Source organism: Mytilus galloprovincialis, chromosome 9, assembly GCF_965363235.1.
Source record: "Mytilus galloprovincialis chromosome 9, xbMytGall1.hap1.1, whole genome shotgun sequence".
In the NCBI taxonomy this organism is placed as follows: Eukaryota; Metazoa; Mollusca; class Bivalvia; order Mytilida; family Mytilidae; genus Mytilus; species Mytilus galloprovincialis.
In genome coordinates, this window is record NC_134846.1 from 53,878,819 (window position 1) to 53,901,719 (window position 22,901).

Genomic DNA, 22,901 nt, shown 5'->3' on the forward strand with positions numbered 1-22,901 from the left:
AGCAATGCCTTAACTGTTGTGAATGTGAGCTCCCTTCGGCTATTATTAGAATCTAGATTTACATCATTCATTTTCAATGTAAGAGTTCTCCTTTCATTCAAAAGGTAGATTTCCATGTTTGCTGGTCACTTGACTAGAAACTGCATTCAGTGATATTGTTTGTCTCAATTTACGCCTGAATTTCAGATTTTTCCTAATTACCAATCACTAAAATAAATGTCATTTAATACGTATTAAATACATGTAGCATTGTATGTAACTATCATATTCATGTTTTTATTTGACATTATGAAAGTACTATTGAGATCCAGGATTCTGACTTGAATAAACAGTGTGTGTTGCAGTGTAACACACATGGTTTTATCCGTTTCTTTCCCTTCCCTTAAAAGTATCTTTCAGTTTGAAACTACCTGACAATCATACTGAGTTCACACCTAATTTGAATTGGATTGCATTGACATTAACTAATTTGAATTAGTTTAATTCACATTTGAAACGGTTTACATTAACAAACACATAGTTCAAATGCGAATCGAATGCAAGTGAATTTTTTGTCTATCTATGGTCAAAACCAATTACGGTCACCCTTGTTATGAATCGCTGATTCTGTTACGGTCATCTCGATTGTGATTTACGGTCATCTTGGCGATTTTTTCAAATCGAAATTTCTGTTTCATGCATATTTCTGGGAAGTCATTAGTGATTTCCGTGTGAATCTTTTATAAATTTACATCGTATCAACATATGATTTGTAAAGAATATGATATAGAAACACTTTAACAGACAATACAGATACTGACCTAATTTTTCACCCGACATCTTGGGATGACCGTGAATGCAGTTACGGCCATCAGCTTTACCCCAGTGAATAAGAGATCAAAATAAAAAGCATCAACTTTTGTTTTGTTTAAAAAAATCCGAATTTAGAGTTTAAAACAGAAGAAATTTATTGTCAAGAACTTTTTTCTCGACATAATCTGATTAGGTTTGATTGAAGGAGGTAAACATTTAGCTTAAATTATAACAAGTGGAGGTCTAAAAATAAGTAAATCTTTAATATTATTTTTTTTTAAATCACCTAAATAATGATCTTTTATTTTAACTGTGTTCCAAAACATTTGCGTTTGCTAGTCAAATACGAAAAGTATTATAGTTTGATTCAGGCAAATTCAAGCACATATAAACAAAAATCACAAGACAATAGTGTAATCGGAAGTAATATCTGTATAAAATATGTAGATGTGGTTTTCTTGCCAACGAGATAACTGAACTAAATATTAGCAACTGTAAGTCGTAGAACGATAGTCATATCTTCTTTTTTAATTTTTTTTAAAAGTAATCAGTATCTGGTCAGTCATATGATCAATAACTGTGAGTCAGTATACTGGATATCTGTCGTTTTTACCATTACTTAGAGTCGTCATACTGGATATCTTTTATACTGATAGTTACCAGAAGTGGGTATACTGGATATAAAATTATGTCAAATTATCCATTACCAGCAGGAGTTTATTTACCAGATATCTGTCAAATTGTCATTTACAAGGAGTTGGTTTATCCATGGAAGTAATATTACTTCCATGGTTTATCACATATTTGTTACGAATACGTTTGGTTTTGCATTTGAATAACCTCAAAATTTTACCTGTTATGTTTCATTAAATTGATATAATTTAATTTGTTTTCCTCTTTTCTGTAGAACTTAAAATATGTGATAAAAAGATTTTAACATGTCTTTTCCATATATAGGCCCTGGTATCATCCCTTGACACATATTGGCCTTGGCTAAAGCCTCGGTCAGATAGGGGAGTCTCGGGATGATACCAGGTCCAATATGGAAAAGGGCATTCTTATAATCTATACATATGTCATATTGTCTATTACCAGAAGTTGTTATATTTTATAATTGTCATATTGTCCACTACCAACAGGAGTTGTAATACTGGATATCTGTCATATTGTCAATTACCAGGAGTCGGTATACTGGATATCTGACTGTCATATTGTCAATTACCAGGAGTCGTAATACTGGATATCTGTCGGGCATATTGTCAATTACCAGGAGTCGTAATACTGGATATCTGTCGGGCATATTGTCAATTACCAGGAGTCGTAATACTGGATATCTGTCGGGCATATTGTCCATTACCAGGAGTCGTTATACTGGATATCTGTCGGGCATATTGTCAATTACCAGGAGTCGTTATACTGGATATCTGTCAGGCATATTGTCAACTACCAGGAGTCGTAATACTGGATATCTGTCGGGCATATTGTCAATTACCAGGAGTCGTAATACTGGATATCTATCGGGCATATTGTCAATTACCAGGAGTCGTAATACTGGATATCTGTCATATTGTCAATTACCAGGAGGCGTTATACTGGATATCTGTCAGGCATATTGTCAATTACCAGGAGTCGTTATACTGGATATCTGTCATATTGTCTCATTGGCAATCATACCAAATCTTTTTTTATAATTAAGAAAATAAGTTAAATCCATAACCAAAAGAGAAAATAACGATAAGACCAACAATATTCTATAAAACACTACACTGATAACTATACCTTAGCAACACGACCCTCACCATAAAAAAACCACACTAGAATGCCTTCGGGTGATCCAGAAGGCGTAATAGATCCTGCTCCACAGGGAATTTGAAATAGTTTCATGTTGTATTGTCATTTTTGAAATTTTGTTGACGAAAAACACTAAGTAAAATGTAGGTCACTGTGCTCGATTTTGGGGATTTTGGGGACTTTTATAGCTGACTATGCAGTATTGTTTTTGCTCATTGTTGAAGACGACATAATAGTTGTGAAATTCTATGTCATTTGATCTCTTGTGGAGAGAGAGTAATAGGCAATCATACAACATCTTTTCATTTTTATATTTAGGCCCGGATAATCCTGAACTTTGAAGTTGTCTTTGAACCATTATTGTATTACTTTTTGTCCATTAGCATGTTTATATGCTAATGGAATTTGATAAACTGGCTAATGATAGATTTCAAACAAACAGAACTAGAAATTTGGGTCAATTTGACCTGTTCAGCTATTTAGTAAGAATTGGTGTTTTAACTACTGAATTTAAAACAGAGTTATACTATTGCTCATAATACAAAGGAATAACTGAACAAAAAACTGTCAAATTTATTTAAGAACTTGTTTTAAACAAGGGCTACACTCATAATATAACAGATTTTCATACTTTCACACATATGTGTACATAACTTATAGACTAATGTAACTTGCAACTTTTGCTATTAAGTTTAATTTCTAAAAATTGAAATTACAAAACATTCCTAAATTTCTAGTCTATAGACCTACGGTACCTATTGATACACCGTTATAATCCGAAACGATAGGTACCCGGTTGTAGACTAGAACTTATGAGGGATTAATCATACTTATCAAAACAGCCAGTTCTTAGCCATTTTGTTGTCACTTGAATTCGTGTTAGAGTGAAATATTTCGATGAAAATCATGATAAAGCTCTGATTTGATATGCTTCGATGTACCAATAAATTGCCTTTTAAATTGGATATACAATGTGTATAATTCAATCCATCAATTTTGTTCTCTTGGTCCAAATCTTAGCTCCTAAAGTCTTTAAGTAATCTTTAACACAATCAATCTAAAATAATTAAAACTTATAAAATTAAAATCATTTTGTGGGAAATATGTTATGATCAACTCGCCATATCACGGACTATTGGATGGTTGTTATATTTTTAGCAGCTAGTAAACTTCATTAATGAATTAATCATGTACAAGTGTTTATTTTGACAGAATTGTCAAAACTCATGATGATTGCACTCAGTAATAACATAATGTATCAAAATAATACACAGATAAGATACAAGGATTCGTTCTGATGGCTCAAACCCAAATTAGGTTTCTATGTAAACCAATATCATTGCTGCAATGCGGTTACGAGATATCGCGAGATTACCTGTGACATAACCCACAATGCAACACAAAGATCGTCTGCTTGGCAAGACAGCAGATAATAAGAAACAATCTTTGATAAGAGAGATCAGTGAGAGGTAGCTGGAAGCTAATGATGAAGATCAGAGGGAATGCTTAAGTTTCCATGGTAACATAACAAAAAAGGAAAAAAATATCAGTCAGAACAATTTGTCGATATATACACAAGTGCTATTATATAAACTAGTCTGTTATAAAAGTCACTCACACAGTCTCTCAGAATATCACAAACTGATAACTGTTTAAATTATCCGGAAAACATTCGTTCGGAAAACTGGTTAGAAAACCGATTATATGTTAAAACCAAAAATAGGAATATGAGTTTTCTCTTCACAAATCACTTCCGGGTAGTCCATCAGTTGTCGTTTGGTAATTATAATTATAATCCATTCTCTTTTGATTACGACCTGGATATGTACCATAATTATTATTTTCAGTCGTCACACGTTTAACGGATTTTTGAGTTTTTCTTGAAGTACTGGTTTGTGTGGGTCCAGTATTCCAAGCACGAATTTTTCTATTGTAATTATCCGTTTTCGTAGGCAATGGAGGTGGCGGTGGTGGTTCTTGTCTAGAAGTCCGTTGCGGGTAACTCTCTTCCTGCGTATACGTCTGGGTTTCTGTACCTAAAAATAACAAAATTGTTCTTATTAATAAAATACTAGTAATTAAGATGTGTGCAATTATTTAAATATTAAACAATACTTTTATTTCCTGATTCTTTTTTTCAATATTGGTGTTGTTTTATACACTTTTTAGGTGTATATTTATATTCATACTCAAACAATGCGTATTAAATTTTTAGATGTTTTGACACTGTATCTCATGCACGATAAATTACCGACAAATTGTGGTAATGGGTGTAAGGTGGAACTATCAAAGGTTTCAAGTTTTCTCTATTGACAAGAATAGGTATAGAAGGATAACGCTATTCATAAAGGACAAGCAACGCACCATTTTAGGATGCTAATCCTTTAATACGAACATTGCATTCTGAGCATGCCTTTATTTTATCATTATAAATGCAGGGTCTATCAAAATGGCTGTCTTGAATGTTATGTAAATTTAACAAAAATGTGTATGGAATAACTTGTGTTCATAACTTTTGAAGAAAGGTTGATGCTATGATTTGATTTTTAGCAAAGAATAGTTTAATCTATGAAATATGATGGCAAAATTAACATACATCATAGTATTTACCCAAAATACGATTCATCAGTATAAATAAATACAAAATCAAATCAATAACTAAGTGAATTGTTTTGACGCATCTTGTCTTGTTTTAATCTGTTCTATGCACGTCAAAATTTGGTGTACTCAATTGTTCAGTATCACTGTATAATTCTTATTTATAGGAAATGTTTTAAGAGCAGTTGCATGTTTATAAAGGTGAGAAATTTAATTCTGCAAGATTTGGTGGCCTTCGGCTGCTTTCTGCTCTTTTGTCGGGTTGTTGTCTCTTTGACACACTCCCCAATCCATTCTTAATTTTATTACTAAGACTACCACAATTCTGCTATTTTGAGAAACAAAACTAGAGTAGAATATATTAACCACCATGTGTGCCAATTTGTGACGAACATAGCTAAGTCGGATAGAAATTGACCTTGTGCAAGTGCACGTATACATGTACATGTATACATACATCTGACTTATTATGTAATTACATAAACTATCAAGTTGTTCCTTCTCTAAAAAGATGCATTATGGAATTTAAAAATAACATCAGGCAGTAAATATTACTACACGCCACCTCCTAATACATAGCTATATATATATATATATATCGAGTTTTAAAACTCTACTACATACCAAGCATTACTTTTATCGTTCGAGATTGACTCTACAAAATGATGCCAAAGTTATTCTTCACGGACCGAATTGTACTCTGAAATTTCTATATGTATGTGTTAAATTCCTCCTGACATAATAAAATATAGGTTAGGACGGTAGGTAAAATAACTTTTTATTTTGAAAAACACAATATTTAAATAGAGAAGACTTTATATAGGTAAAAGTTCTGGAATTAGAGGTGTTAGACAAAAAATATCTGGGCTGTAACGGTTCTTTACCAAAAGATGTGTTTGGGTAGGTTTATCAAAGAAACGTAGAGAGGCAAAAAACAGAACTTTATTTTTATGTCATAAAAATGACAATAGGATCAATGTCAGCACTACATAAACTTTAAACCCTTATTACCAAAATGTATCTTTGGTTCGTTTAGTTTTGAAATGTATGACTAATATAGTGCACAAACTAAACCCTAACTTGTGCTTATACTCAACGTCATCAGTCAAAATTAACCTAGGATGGTATTTTACTCCTCTTTAGACAACCTCAGTTGTATTTGGACCTTTTTTCTAAGTTTGAGTGATGAGTCTCTTGTAGAAGAATCGCGCATTTGACGTACACAATTGTAAATATCTACGATAAGTTTAGTGAATGAATAGTTTCTATGTAGAACAGCGCGCCATATATCTAGGATATATACCCGATTTTAATAACAACAAAGGGTCACAAGTTCCCGATTCGCTCACCTGTCAAAATTTTGTAGTGTTTAATTTCTACCTATCGAAATAATGGTAAACAAGAATGTGTCCAAAGTACACGGATGCCCCACTCGCATTATCATTTTCCATGTTCAATGGACCGCGAAAATGGGTAAAAAATCTAATTTGGCCTTAAATGTAAAAAGATCAACCAAAAGGGAACATGTGTACTAAGTTTCAAGTTGATTGGACTTCAGCTTCATCAAAAACTACCTTGACCAAAAACTTTAACCTGAAACTCGCATTTAATTTCTATGTTCAGTGGACCATGAAAATGGGGTCAAAAGTTTAATTTTGTTTTAAAATAAGAAAGATCATATCATAAGGAACATGTGTACTAAGTTTCAAGTTGATTGGACTTCAGCTTCATCAAAAACTACCTTGACCAAAAACTTTAACCTGAAGTGGGACGAACGGACGGAAGGACGCAGATCAGAAAACATAATGCCCCTCTACTATCGTAGGTGGGGCATAAAAAACAACTTCATACAAGGCCAATAACAAATATACTAGTAGTCATTCAGTGATTTCCGTAATATCTCCATATTTATATCTTGCATTGCTTTCGTTTTTGCTTTAGACAGCTTTCAACTATATATATAATCTACTATAGTTTCATAGGGCATTTGTTTCTCCTTAAAAGGGTCAATTGAAAATTCTGGTTGTGTTGACTTATTTGGCTTAACATTTTTACCATTATTGATTTCAATTTATCTATTAGATATCCCGAAAAAACATGCCAAAATGGGTAAAATCGTCATCAAGGGCAATAACTCCAATAAGGGGTAGATTGACGATTTTATCCAAGTGATCCATTTTGAGAACTAGTACTAGCTTATTTAACATTCTGATTAAAAGTGGGTAGAAATCGCCTTTAAAAGACCAATAACATATAATTATCGTAAAGACGATTTCAGTTATGTCGTTCTTCTTGGTAAATAATTTTTGCTAAGTTTTTTTACAATCTATAAACGTCTCCTTCTGCTAAATTTTCTGCAAAACGAGCAGACACGATGGGTAAACCCCACCCTTCCAGAGTAACAGGACAATAACTTCTGTATAGGGTAAATTTTGCAATTTGACTGATTTGTATATCTTATTATGCTGAATATATTTGCTATCATAATTCTCTTTATCTACGATAGTGTTACCAATAAAAAAAAACAAAAAACAACAACAACAAAAACCGGTAAAAGTTTCAGGCCAACAACTCCGATTAGGGGTCAACTAACTTTATGACTAAAAATATTTGTAGATCCAATTGTTGGATGCATATATATAGCTAATTTACCACATAAAGCATTTCTCAAGATAAATTAAATTGCAAAAAACTGCGAAATTTGGTAAAAGTATCATATAATTTCGGTTTATTCAACACCATGCACGTGTTTTTGGAATAACCTTTTCCAGGTACGAATAAGACAATATATATGTCTATAAACCAAAAGAGCACACCCAGGACAATCAAATGTCAGTGTTGCCGGATAGAGTTGCAAGCTAATTCCTTATCTCAATTGCATATTTTTATGCACATTTTCAGACAAATTTATCGTTTTAATCATAACAAAACCAAAAACACTGGCTTCCGAGTTTGTACTCCCTCACGAAAGTTCACCTTAAGTATATTAAGATAAAACTAGGGAGTTCTTTGCTATGATGTACGTGCGTATGCACGTCCACTTCTTGATTAACTTTTACAGGAAAACGAGACCAAATGTAAATATGAAACATTTGTAAGCATTTAGAAACCAAAATAAACGAAGTAATAATGACAAAGACGGGGAAGAGATGAAGCCATTATCAGCTTATTTGTTTCAAATAAAGATTTCAAATTAAAAAAAAACTTGTGGGATTTGAATAAAGGAAAGTTAATAAAGTATACTTTTTATACGCCCGTCAAAATTTTGACGGGACGTATTATGGTATACAAATGTCCGGTGTCCGTCCGTCCGTCCGTCCGTCTGTCTGTCTGTCCGTCTGTCTGGCGTAAACATGACGCACCGTAACTTGAGAACGACTTATCCAAATTTCATGAAACTTCATATATTTGTTTCTTATGATGGTCAAATGATCTGTATACTTTTTGGTGAAAATAAGATTTAAACTTTTTGAGTTACGGCACTTTGTAACTAAAACAGGGGTGTGTTTTTTTCACATGTCGCACCGTATCTCAAAAACTTTTCTTGATTATTGCTTAAAACTTTACACACTTCTTAGTAATATTAATCTTAATATCTGTATACTTTTTGGTGATGATTCAAAATTTCATTTTTGAGTTTTTGAGTATTTTGTAAAAAAGGGGGAGGTTTTTTTTACATGTCGCGCCGTATCTCAAAAAAGATTTATGATTATTGCTTAAAACTTTACACACTTCTTTGTTATATTAATCTAAAGATCTGTATACTTTTTGGTGATGATTCAAAATTTCATTTTTGAGTTATTGAGTATTTTGTAAAAAAGGGGAGGTTTTTTTTACATGTCGTGCCGTATCTCAAAAACGATTTATGATTATTGCTTAAAACTTTACACACTTCTTTGTTATATTAATCTAAAGATCTGTATACTTTTTGGTGATGACTCAAAATTTTATTTTTGAGTTATTGAGTATTTTGTAAACAAGGGGAGGTTTTTTTTTACATGTCGCGCCGTATCTCAAAAACAATTTATGATTATTGCTTGAAACTGTACACACTTCTTTGTTATACTAATTTAAAGATCTGTATACTTTTTGGTTTGATTAAAAATTTTATTTCAGTGATATTTGTAAAAAAAACAGGGTGGGGGGGGGGGGGGGTTCACATGTCCCGCCGTGTCTCAAAAACAATAAATGGTTATTGCTTAAAACTTCCTCAGAAACTATTTATGATTATTGCATAAAACTTCCACACAAGAAGTCGGGCGTATCATGCGCTCATGGCGCAGCTGTTTATTTCAACATGTTACATGTACTAGTAATCATTAAATCAAATTCTTATTGAGCGCTAGTAATAATTTGTATATCTGAAAGATAATATATTGCTTCATCAATAGAATGTGTGCTTGGTTTTTTTAGAATGTCCTCTGTTTGTACTCAATATTTGTCAAAACTTGTCAAATTGGCAGTTTTTAGCTCACTTAAAGAATTTATAATAGTTATCAAAGGTACCAGGATTATAATTTAATACGCCAGACGCTTGAAGAGTTTTAGAGCATTGAGGACCCAAAATTCCAAAGAGTTGTGCCAAATACGGCTAAGGTAATCTATTCCTGGGATAAGAAAATCCTTAGTTTTAAAAAAATTTAAAGTTTAGTAACAGAAAATTTATTAAAATGACCATATAATTGATATTCATGTCAACACCGAAGTGCTGACTACTGGACTGGTGATACCCTCGGGGACGAAACGTCCACCAGCAGTGGCATCGACCCAGTGGTGTAAATAGTTATCAAAGGTATCAGAATTATTAAAATAGTCATATATGTAAATGTTCGCCTATTTGTTTTTTGGGAATCCCAATGTGCGCCTGCTACATGTGTTATTGCTGTAAGTCTCTTCCTATAAATGATAGGTTAACTATTTATTTTCATATATATTTAGTATACCAAAGGTAACGGGTACTAGGCGTCTCAAATGCAATCCTAATGCCCGCGTCACACTGTCCCGATTTTTATATACGGTGGACACCCGAATGCGAAAATTGTAAGTTCGTACAAAGTTGGTCCCGATCTCGTTAAAATACCAAAAAGTGACCGAAGCAAGTACGATGAATAACGAAGTCTATACGAGGGTGTCGAAAGTATATACGATAGCAAAAGATGGACATACGAAGGTTAACCGAAGACGGTATTTAAGCTTCATATCTCAGCCGAAGCCTACAAGATGGATCACGAAGGCTACACGATGGATTTCGATTATGGCTCGATGGCCATACGATGTCTAAAAGACGTCGTGTACAGCTTACGATGCATTTAAATTATATGCCGAAGGCATCACGCGTTTTAAATTGTTTGATTAATATTGAATATAAATTATATTGTACATTTAATTTTTGGTTTAATCATAAGACTGAAGACCGTGGGTATTTCCAGTTACTGAATAATTTAGTTGATTTCTAAAAAAAATAGTTTATGTATCAAATATGCGTATTCAATTTACCATTTTCTGCATGTGTCATATACAAATAGTGTCCATATTTGTCCCCAACATGTTACATACGAGGGGATGCCACGCTCGGCATTGCCTTGTTTGAACTGTAAAATGTGTGCACTAGTCTGAATAATCACCCATAATTATGCCCATGTTTACTGATCTATCTTAAAGGTAAGGTAATGGGTTCATTGATCCCTTTTATTCAATAAGAGCTCTTTCCAGGAGAATATCATAATAATATAGACTAAAGGAAGGATGTGAGGAAAGCAACAAATGCGGCAAAATATGACATATAGAAAACAAAATGTTTATGGAGTAAACATTCGTGTGACAACAACTCAGACGATACATAAAAAATCAGAATAATGAAGAAAAAGTTGGTTTCCCTATATACGTGTACCTGCAGTGTTTGTATACGAGGCGCGTTTATGATTTTCATTATGTTATTTGATATGAAAAATTGACAAAAATAATATTTTATTTGTAAAAATAAATCCTTAGCCTGTAATACCTGCTCTTCTTAATTGTTCCATTGATTTAATAGAAACAACACTGTCGCCTTTCTTGTTCTCATAGAATCATAGAATCATATGATATGAGCTCCATGTTTTGTGAACGTCTTTCTTAACTGTCGTATGACTGACCAGTGCATATCTCGCATGTATTTAAATGTATTTAAGCGCGAAAATTAACTTACATTTAGCTGGATTTATTGCCGTCGTAGTTCCATCTTGTCACCTTCGTACGTTTATTCGATGGCATCACGACGTGATTACGAGGTCTTCACGAAGTCGTGTTGCCATCGTAAGACCTTCGGGTAGCTTCTTGATTCATCGTGTAGACATCGTAATGTCAAAACTGCCCGATGGAAACGATGGAAACACGAATGCAATACGATGTTCAAAGATGCATTCCCGGTGGCATTACGATGGTGAGGATGGTGATACGAACTCAATACGAACCCTTAACATCGGACGCACCTTAGGGGATTTTTAACATGTTAAAAAATTTAGAACCCTTCCCGAAGTTGTCCCCGAAGGCTAAAAAAGGTGGCCGATGGCTCTTCGGTGGTTAAAGATGGCGCTACGAATAGACCAATCTGGATACGATCAGTCCCGATTTTGAAAATTTCCATAATCGTGCTGCCATCGGCGTAAAAATCGGGACAGTGTGACGCGGGCATAAACAACAACAGATTGAAGTCTCCTTTCATTAATTATCTGCAAAGAAGTATGTATACGTCTTTATGCACATGTTTTCGGTTGGTTAGGCGAGGGAGAGTGGCAAGGATTTTAGCATGCGTTCGGATTTTGCGTGGATTCAATCAGGCTTTTTAAATATATACATATATTAAATCTATGGTTCAAAGTTATAAAGGAATTTACACAAAAAATGTCGTAACCGATTCGTTTTCGTGTTTTATTCAAACAATGTTCTTAAAGCTGTCTAACCTTAACCTAAACTTAACTGACATCACATAAACTTACTGATTGAAGTAATATTTAAATATTAAAGAATAAAAAAAAAAATTCAATACACAAAATGGTGTAAAGAAAGAAGGAGGTCCATTCCCCAAGAGCATGTGATTAAAAATAGCCTATGTTTAGAAAAAGCCTTTTGGTCTCGCTTGTACGGAATTGTAAAATATTTACATCTACAAGTATCTTCTAAAAATAAACCAAGGATAAAAAAGCATACTTACTTAACTTACAATCTTATTTTGTTTTCAACATGAGAAATCTAATTCACCCTATTCACATATTTTTTTAAACTAGGACAATTGTATTGGCGATTTGACACCTACAGAATGTCTCAATTTGACGATTTTAGAAAAAGTAGGCAATTCACATTTATTAACTGAAAGGTCTACTCGATTAGCTACTACATAGCACTCACAGTGCTTTGATCTTTAACAATACTTCTAGATTAATTGCAAAAGATATGCTCGTTGGAGATGTCAAGAATTTTCATGCAAAGTGACTTTCGGTATATGTTTTCTTTGGAGAGGTAATGAATATCGTATATGTAATTGATGTTTCTTTTGGCTTTTTGGTCGATGGAGGGTATATTGATTGGTTAATTGCATTAGTTATTTTGAGTTAATTAATACCAGATGATCATAATTAATACTTACAGAATCATTGCTGAAAGCATAAGAAAACAACGCATTCTAAGCTTGGTTGCAGTAAGTGAACAAACAGTTTCAACAAACCAACCATATTATCAAAATAAAAGCCACGCAAAACACAAAACTTATTTTTCCATTTTAAAAAATATTGATGTTAAATTTTACTATTGATATTATCAATAAAGAAAGAAAAAAAGAAAATGAAGTTTCATTGCATTCAATGTTCATTAAAAAAATTGCAATACAGGATGTCAACAAACGTTACGTAATGTTTGCAACCAACATGCACTAGTATTATTAATAAAATAATTAAATAAAACCATCTGCAAAATTTCATGTTGATAAGTAATAATTTAAGTAATCAGAAATTAACACACAAAAATACTCACTCATTGTTAAATTTAAAAAAAATGAAAAGCAATATTAAAATTATTTATAGATAACAACAAACTTACGTTTTGTTTCGCGAGCTGCTGGACACCAACCCCTGGCCTTTCTGTTGAAGTCTTCGCCATGTAGTATCTCCAAGTCATTTTGATTGTCAAGTTTTGTTCTCACTTCAGGAGTGTAATACGGAACAGATACAGGCTGAGGAGACATTGGCGTCACATTTTGTAAATTTCTGTTTATTTGTTTTAAATTTTCACGGTGATCTAGATGATGAAATGCTCCTTCCACACTTCCAAGAGGATTTTCCATAGCTGCTTCCCAAGGGGACTTCGACGGTTTTGGAGATAACATAGATTCGAGTCGGGTACCGGCATGTTGAACAACATCAGGTCGCCTAGCATTGCTTTCATCGATGACCCATTTTTCTGACCTTGCTTGACGTTTTTGAAATAGTTTTGCTCCTCTATTTTTCGGAGATTGAAGGTCCGCAACAAGACTATGGCATGTGCTTGGAGACACAACACGATGCTCGCATCTCTTCTTATTCAATCTCAATCTTTCGTATTCATTTTGACTTAAACTCATTTTGTGTGCGTCTGGATCTGGAATAGCAAGCCTGTTTTTAATATTAGGTATACGAAAGGTAAACAACGGCTTTCCTCCCCCGTCGTGTAGGTAAAATTCGCTATCCAGGTCGTGAAGGTCAGCTATGTCCCCTGCAGATGAAGTTCCTTCGTCGTGTATCCACTTCGTTGATTTTCGTCTGCGTTTTAAAAACATCTTGGCACCACGTGCCTTCCGATTAGCAGCCGACGTTAATGATTGGGCAATTCTCTTACATAGCGACATCTGTTCCTCGATAGTTGGATAATTAGCTTCAGGAGTCTCAAAGAAGGCTGAATCTGAGTACATTTTCTCTGAAAAGTTGACAGTTTTTTTACTACCAGACATATAAATGATATTGGACATTGAGACAAATAATAAAATCTATAGCACCAAAATATTAATTTGTTTCGTTTTCATATAAATGGTTTACTTTAATCAACTGTTACAATGAGAAAAGCTATCAATTATTTTTTTCATGATAAAAGTCTGCAATATAAAGTGTCTGCATAATACATAATCATAGCTCCCATGCATTGTTTTGTCAATATGATGATGTACACGGTGCTAATTGTTCATTCTTCTCAGATCTTCATAACAAACACAAGAAACGTAAGAATCTTCCCTGTAACTAATTACATCTGAGATTACAGAAAAAAATATGCAATATGGAAACGCTAAGGATCGTGTTTTAGAATATTACATTTTACACCAAATGCAAGAAGTTCTATGAAAGCAAAATCAGAATATTAACATATTTCCCCCTAAACTCCTTTCAAGAGCCCCTGATGCTTTCGTCCTTGTAACCATTGTTATATGTTTTACTTAATTATTCTTAACGTTTATCAATAGTCATTACTGACAATATAATTCGGTATTTCCACGTTATTGTTTGGCAAGATACATGTAAATCTTGGTTGCTATTTTATAAACCGGACATTATAGATTTTTATTTCATTTAGACTAATCGTAGAAAATAGTATTAAAAAGTTCAAAAAACTTTTATCAGGAAACTTATAGTTCTAAGTTAACAGGATTAGAAATTTGATATATTATTTAAAAAAGAAAAGAAAAAAAAAAGGAACCAACAAACAAGCAGTCAGTATAATTTTATTTGTGAACAGATTTTAGAAACTGTCATCATTTTTTGTCTACGAAGAAAATAACACAAAAAAATGTGGTGCTCACAGAAAAACCTGTAGCAAGTTATCTAAAAGATTGCACCCCATTTATTTAGGTTATTTCGAATAGACAGAAAAATATTAAAGTCATTCCTTATAATCTAATTCTAAATTCCATTTTTTGAAAGGAGAAAATAACGAAAAAAAAACGTCAATGACGTCACGGTCACATGTCAAAATTATGTCTATGAGATGAGAGACAAAATACTTTCAGCCAATCAGACGGTCTTTTACATCAAAAATTAAATTGTTTTGATAGAGAACTATAGGCAAATGCATAAAACAGTTCGTTGCTTACACATGTACAGTTGCACTTATTGTATCTGCTTATAAAGCGTGGGACTCCTTAGAGAATTAAAACGTTAAAAAAACAGAACTTATTATAATCGTTGAGAGCGCTCAACTATCAAGTTTTTCATCAATTTTTTTTATTTAAAAGAAAGAGGCCTGCTATGTCACAGTTATACTAAAAGTAGTTTGAAACTTTAAAATTTTGTAAAAAATCAACCCCTTTTGTACCTAAAACATACATTACCCTCTTACTAAATCAATAAGTATACAGCAGCTGATCGTCAAAACACAGTTTCACATTTTATAATCGTAAAACTTATATATATATTTGTTAAGGTTACCATGGAGGCTATCACCCTATTACACAAGGGGCGCATATATTGAAACGATCTCCGAATATCACAATGCAGCGATAGCATTGGGTAGATAAAAAAACAACAAATATTTTCAGAAATACCATTGATTGTATGTTAATATAATAGGTGCATTGGTGTGGGATTATTAGCAAAATGACAGGTTTGACAAAAGTCCTGATTTAAATGATCAAATCCATGTATGTAACATACTGGCAGAAAGTTTCTACGAAAATGCATTAAGGATGTATTCTTCTGACTTTTCAGTCTCGTTCAGTCTCGTTGAAATCTCGTTCTTGAATTATTTCCAAAATATGTGATAGAAGTGGAAAATATCACTGAATTTTAAAAATATTATAAGCAAACATAAATCTGTGAAAAAATTGTGTATTTACAATGAATGGTTTTTCGCGTAATCCAGTTTTCAAATTTTACGACCAATCAATTCAGTATTTTTAGCCAAAATTTTGATGATGGGTGAGGGATACAAAAAATGATTTTACAACAATCATGTACATCCCATATCATTTTGGTTTTTTTCAAATTTCTTAGATATGTCTTTTTTCATTCATTTATATCAAAAAAGTTGAAATAATATGCATTTTGTTCTTAAAACTGAGAAAAATCACAAAAATACAAAATTGACAGCATGGTAAATTTTACACAAAAAAGCGTCAAAATATGATAAAACTTTCTTACAGTAACACCTACCTATAGTTTTTGTAAGTAAAATTTATTCAGATTGGTCCACTTCATCTTTATAGAAAGTATGAGAAAAAGTTTAATTGTAGAACTGTGATTTTTTTTCATGATAATAGCCCAAAAATAGGTAATAAAAATCAATGAAAAATGGGAAAATCATCAAAATTGGGCATTTTCAAAGGGCCGTAGCAAAAAAAGAAGTACACCACCATATGATTTTTTCTTCACCAATTATTTTGTTACAGTCTTATAAACCCAAACATCAGGATAAGAACAAAAGTTTAATTCTAGAAATTTTTGGCTCCTCAGAGGTGTACATCCTTAAACACAGATTTTAAAAAGATTTTAGGCAAGAATAATGTATGTAAACTTACTTTTTCTTGTTGTGGCGCCAGTTGATTCTGAATCCGGGGATCCTGGTCCCGTAAACTCGCTATCGGGTAGACTGGTTACTCTTCGTAGGTCAAGAAGTGGTAGGTTATTTCGATCATACCTTTCATCATCGTTATACATATTCTGTTCATTTACAAAATCATCATAGCCAATTTCCACCTTTGGTGCAAATACTGGTAAATGATGGCGATGATGATGATGGTGGAATTCATCTTCATGTGGATGAGTATCGATTATGTCGTCGTCGTCATCATCTACTAACTGAACCTCTGGGAAATGGTAGTCATGACTGAACATGCATGGGTCCGGAATATACTGCCTGTCATGTAGATCAAATGCATGTACATTTTTATCAAAATTCTTTCTCTCTTGTAATGGTTTTGGAGGAACAGCTGGACCAGACTTGGAAGGCGATTTTGAGCTCATTGTTTCCTTTATGTTTCTGACACTAAAGTTTGGTACCCTGACTGGTGATATGTTTTCTTTGGAATCTGAATACCTTTGCGGTGGTTGCCAAACATTTGGAGTAGTTGGTGTTGTTACTGGTTTTGGATGGAATTGTGGAGCCTGCGTTATAACTTGTCTCTGCTGAAAAACTGATCTTGTTTGTCGTCCGTCTGGCGAATTATCTTGAAATTGTCTGGTTTGAACATGTCTAGTGGTATCGCCTACTCTGGTGGTATATGCTGATTCAACGACGTTTGGTTGATAAGGACTTGGCGATCTTTTGTTACCGATTGGACTAGCCCTAAAGTTAGGACTTGGAGACCTTTTGGCGCCGATATGGCTCACAGCCAAATTTTTATTTGGCGTAAGAACTCTGTTATTTTCCTGTTGGTAAGGACTAGGTGATCTGTTCGGAGTGAACGGTACTGGGCTAACTCTCAGATTTGTTGGATTTCTGTCGTTTGTTAATAGTGAGTCATGGCCATTGACAACTGGTGCAGGCTGACTGACATTTGTTGGTCCGTTCCTTCAAGAAAACAAAGACTTTCAACATAGTAGATGGCTAATAAATATAATTTAATATTCTTTCTAAAAGTTCCTATATTGAAGAAATGAGAAGTATAGGTTTTACTGATTACTATAGTATATAAAAATTTTAGTATAAAGAATTTATAAAAACAAGACTATTTTTTTCTGCAATTATAACCCTATCCCATTCCCCGTCGATGTGATATGCTTTCGATTTCCATGCATTTGTACACGTGTTGTGAAATAGTTTAGTCAGTCATACAAAAGTGTTGAAAGATAAATATATGAACAATAAAAACCAAAAGGTCAAGAACTGAACACCCAAGTACATCGAGTGTCAGTTTGCCTGATGGAGTTTGAATTTTAGTATACGCACACTTAAAGACTTAAACGAATCTAGTGGCCAAGTTTGGGTAGCAAAATCATTAATTGCTTGAAGTCAATAAAACCAAAAGATCCTATACTGAGAATCCAAAAACCGTTTATGTTTACATTGAGGGACATGCAATTTGAAAACAAATGTAAATTGAGTATTTGTCTATATCATAACTGCATATTTAGATAGTTATTATAGAAAAAATGCAATACGAGTTATATTTGAGTTGCGTAGCTGCATTACTGTACTTAAGTTTACTTTACTCTCATACCTGGACATTTCAAATGATAGCGAGTCCCCGGCATTGTCGACAATGAACATGGCATCTTGGTGAGATTTTCCCGCCATAGAAACTCCATTAATGCTTAAGATAACGTCTTCTTCTTGAAGACCTGACAAGTCAGCTTTACTCTTCTTTCTAACCTGGCATGAATAAAAAAAAACGATTACACAAAACAGCCTATGACTAACATAAACATATTTCTCACATTGGTTCGAAGTTTCAGTAACAAAATTTTTGAAAGTAGTTCAAATTGGTTTCTATAGTAAAGTCAAACAGTATATCATACTTTTATAAAACATACTAGTACTTGGAACCCATTCTATTTGGTATTATATATGTTCAGTGTAAAAATAAGAAGATGTGGTATAACTTCCAATGAAACAATTATCCACAAGAGACCTAAATGTCCAAGACATTAACAACTATAGATCACCTTACGGCCTTCAACAATGAGCAAACCCCATTCTGCATATAGCCAGCTACAATAGGCTCAGAAATAACAAATGTCAAACTAAACCAACGGCCTAATTTATTTACAAAATAATGAACAAAATAAATATGATACACAATAAAAAAACGACAACTACTGAATTACAGATTCAAGATTTGGATCATGTACATACACAATGTTGCGTTGTTAAACTAGTTAGATTGTTCCCCCTTAAACCAAGGACAATGATGCAACAACACAAAACAGGGACAGTGGTACAGCGATACAACAATTATAGAGCAAACAAATTTTTTTTTTGAAATGTAGCTCAACTTATCAGATTGGTATACAAATAGAAATATGCTCAAGAGCACAGGGTATGTATATATATACAACCACAAAACAAGGACACTAAGTAAAGATCTGAGAGTACTCGCAGTTATATATTGTTATGATATTGTAATTATTGTATTTATTTATGTTGGCCTGATTTGTGTTGTGTGGCCTGATAGTTGTTTACAGAATAATCTTAGAACTGTGCAGTTTAGAAATCACTGGAACAATTACAGAATGATTGGAACTTTCCAGAATGATCATAATAAAAGATGCGTTATATAAACTTCTACATTTTACTAGAAACTTCTGTTGGAACTTTCTAGGATGTTCCATTATAGACTGTTCTAGAATCTTCCATGACAACTATATATATACAGACACTAAAGTTAAACACTCACTCTTGGATTTGGACTTAGACATCGATAGACATTAATATTCATAGCCTTTGGATTGACACTTTTATTCTACAAACAACATCATACTGGATTGTGACCGTAATATTCAGATTTGATCCCGAAAGATATCCGGATACAGATAAAGATAAAAGATTGGACTCATATTTTGACAGTTAAGTTGACAGTAATATTTGTGTAATACTTCTTGTAAACTTTTGTATAATAAATATTGTTAAATTTTCTTATTGATTTGTGTCTTTTGTTGGCTACAATTTAAAGGTAATTTCTGGCCGTAACAATATACTAACAGCAAGTTAAAGACATCAAGCCGAAACAACAAATAAAAAAAACAAAATCAATCAGTACACATTAAATATCCAAAGGATTTAGTGTAAGGACGTCATTGATAGTCGAGAAGAACGTAACCTTTTGCAATGCCAAGATACAGATATCGATAGATTGTAGAGTCATGAATGTGCATACGTACTTAAATCACTTCAAACCTCATAAGAGATATTCTCTTATCTTTGAACTTATTTACCTGCTGCAATTCTTAAAGTAACATTTTAATTAAGTTTCAGCTCGTTTACTTTCAAATATGAATCAAAGGAGAAGTTAGATAAACCTCCATTAGATGGAAACCAAACAACACAAGTAAACTATGATTCGCGTCTATATATATATGTTAAACAATGAAGAAATATAAACACTTCATAATATTACAAACTCCGAAGCGCGCTGACTTGAGACATCTTTGAGTGTTAAAAGAAATTGGAATTTGTAAGTCTACAAACAGACACGAAACGAGTTTTTCCAATACTATTGACTGTAATAAGCTTTTAACAATACACTTTAGGTGAAATGCTAACGATCAAGACATATTAACCACACCCTGTTGCAATGATTATCTTAAACATTATCAACCATAACCACAGATAGAAGAAGATATGGTATAATTGCGAATGAGACAACTTTACATCCAAGTCGATCACATTTTGTAAAAGGAAAACTATTATATATAAGTCAAAGTACGGTCTTCAGCACAGAGCCTTGACTCACACCGAGCAGCAAGCTATAAAGGGCCCACAAGATGACTAGTGAAAAACTAATCGAACGAGGAAACCACCTGTCTAATCTAAATAAAAAACAAAAACTAAAAAACAATGAGAAATAAAAACGTATACGGTCAGCTACACTGTTTGTAACGCTTAGTATTTCTTTTTTGAAAACACTTCCTCAAATGCGTTTGGAACCTAAATGTTCGAAAGCCAAATGGTAGATTTTTTAAAGCCTAAGCATAAACAAGAATTATCGCAAAATAGTATAAATCAGAAGGAATTAATTTCGCTAAAAGAGTTTGCATTGTTGATATCATCTTTTTTATAATCAAAGAAATCAAAATTGGTCGAGGATGTAGGTTGAGATCAATAGGGAAATCAAAAACTAAGAAAGACTGATACAGTAGACTATATGATCAAAATATAATTATTTTTGATGAACAACACATAAACATATAATGAAAGCAAAAACAATTTCAATGGTTGTAGAACATGACATTCGAAAACGATGTTCTCAAAGTCAATTTCAGCATACCTAGCAAATCATTGTTTTCTCTGACAATGATAATATCATGCTTTTATTTACGGTTGCCATGGAAACACACAATTGTAACATTCTTTCGGTAACATATATACGATGCAGTTCTTTTAATAAACCACCGACTGTGACATCGATGTATTACATATGTTTCTAGATATCATGCTTATTTTGATATGCTGAGTACAGCTGTTTTATATCTTTATTTAAGACAGTTACATAATATTCATTAAAAAGTAATGAATTATTTCATCGCAAAATATTTAAAAGTTCCTATATAAAATTTAGCTCTGACATCAGTACCCACTTTAGCGTGGGTGTGCCTTAGCTTTTCGTGGGCTTTTTAATAAAATAAACCTGTAAATAAGTACGTCATACCCTTAACATTTGTTGTACATTTATAAAACTTCAAAAATATTTGTTAGAAGCTAAAAACAGTCAAAGTTTTGTAGCATCAAGTTCAAAAAGGTCCAAACAGAAAGCCGCTTGACGTCAACCTTGTAAGAGGGTGTTTCAACTTAAACTTTTATACAAATTGAAGATTTACAATTACAATTCAATTCAATTATCAATAGTGAACTCCTAGTGTAAGAAAAAAATGTGCAATGACTGCAAGTAAAAAAGGACCAAGTCTAGACATAGAGACCGATGAGCATTCTTCCTTGTACAGCTATAAATAAGAACGATGATTGAGTAATATCAATGTTTATTTGATAATATATATGTACAGTACTTCTACCATAAGGTCATCATCGGTAACACACTGCCAACTTCTAGGAAAAGAGCTATCGGATGAATAGAGAATTTTGCTTTTACATCAACGGGGTAGAACGGATGGCGTTTTTGCTCAAAAGGGTAAATCATACAGAACAAGAGCGTGATATTCTTTGGCATTACAACTGACAGTTTTTTTTGGGTCTCTTTTACTAATTGGTTTGCAGAACTATCCACTGCATTCACCAATCGTATCAATTGCTACATGTACCACTGCACAATAGTTATTGATAAAATACATTATACATGAAAAAATTTCACCTACATCAAACACAATAACATATTTTTCTATATGCTTACCTTAGCTACTTGGAGCGGGAAACTTTCACCACCAAACAACCGAAATCCCCATGGGCTACCACCTGTAAGTGTGACGTTAAACTGGTTTCCACTGCCCATGTTTATCCCCAGGAATCAGTAAGTGTTTTTAAATGTTTATTTACACATCCATTTCATCTGCTGTATCCTGGTAGCGGCAGCTATTGGTAGCCCTGTAAAACAAATTCAGATACGTGCTAACAGTTATGTTTACATTATATTCCTAGTGATTGCGCCTGATGTTTTCAAGGCGACAGAAATTGCTACCTAACTGCGGAAGAAATACGTCTGTTAATCTTAGTCAGATTTTAGTACAGAGAATTGATTATGACAAGCAGTTATCTAAATCAAATGAAAGGCGAAAAGTAGCAAATAAAAGCAATTTGTCTTTGGGTGCATGAAGGTGTTATAAGGAGTAAGGTGACTAAGATATTTAAGTGGAGATAACAAAAGAGTGTGTCAGAAAACTAATGCAAAACGGACAAATATTTGATTTCTTAGTATTATACTTTTTAACGTTATAATAATAGACAATACTTTTTATAACAAAATTGTGAAATAACACCAAATTACGCTTATAGTTCGCAGAGAATGAAAACAACAAATAATATATATTTCGTATTTTAACTTGATAGTGTCACTGCAGTTTTCAACGATTGGCCGCCGTATGGTTTTCTTTAATCTTTGTCGATAAGCAATACATGTT

At 33.1% G+C, this 22,901-nt stretch overlaps 1 protein-coding gene across 2 annotated transcripts in view; it reads right to left on the reverse strand.

The window, feature by feature from the left end:
* Nucleotides 1-3,143: 3,143 nt before the first annotated feature.
* LOC143045297 (uncharacterized) overlaps nt 3,144-22,901 on the reverse strand; it is a 32,750-nt gene continuing 12,992 nt past the window's right edge. The window contains exons 2-7 of one of the 2 annotated variants that reach the window (XM_076217724.1): nt 22,178-22,368; nt 18,335-18,486; nt 16,694-17,685; nt 13,255-14,106; nt 12,806-12,815; nt 4,422-4,619 (exon numbers count right to left, since the gene is read on the reverse strand). In XM_076217724.1, the coding sequence (XP_076073839.1) occupies nt 4,565-4,619; nt 12,806-12,815; nt 13,255-14,106; nt 16,694-17,685; nt 18,335-18,486; nt 22,178-22,276 (2,160 nt within the window). In that variant the 5' untranslated portion in view covers nt 22,277-22,368 and the 3' untranslated portion in view covers nt 4,422-4,564. Of the gene's footprint in view, nt 4,620-12,805; nt 12,816-13,254; nt 14,107-16,693; nt 17,686-18,334; nt 18,487-22,177; nt 22,369-22,901 lie in introns of both variants that reach the window. The other variant, XM_076217723.1, reaches the window with a different exon arrangement.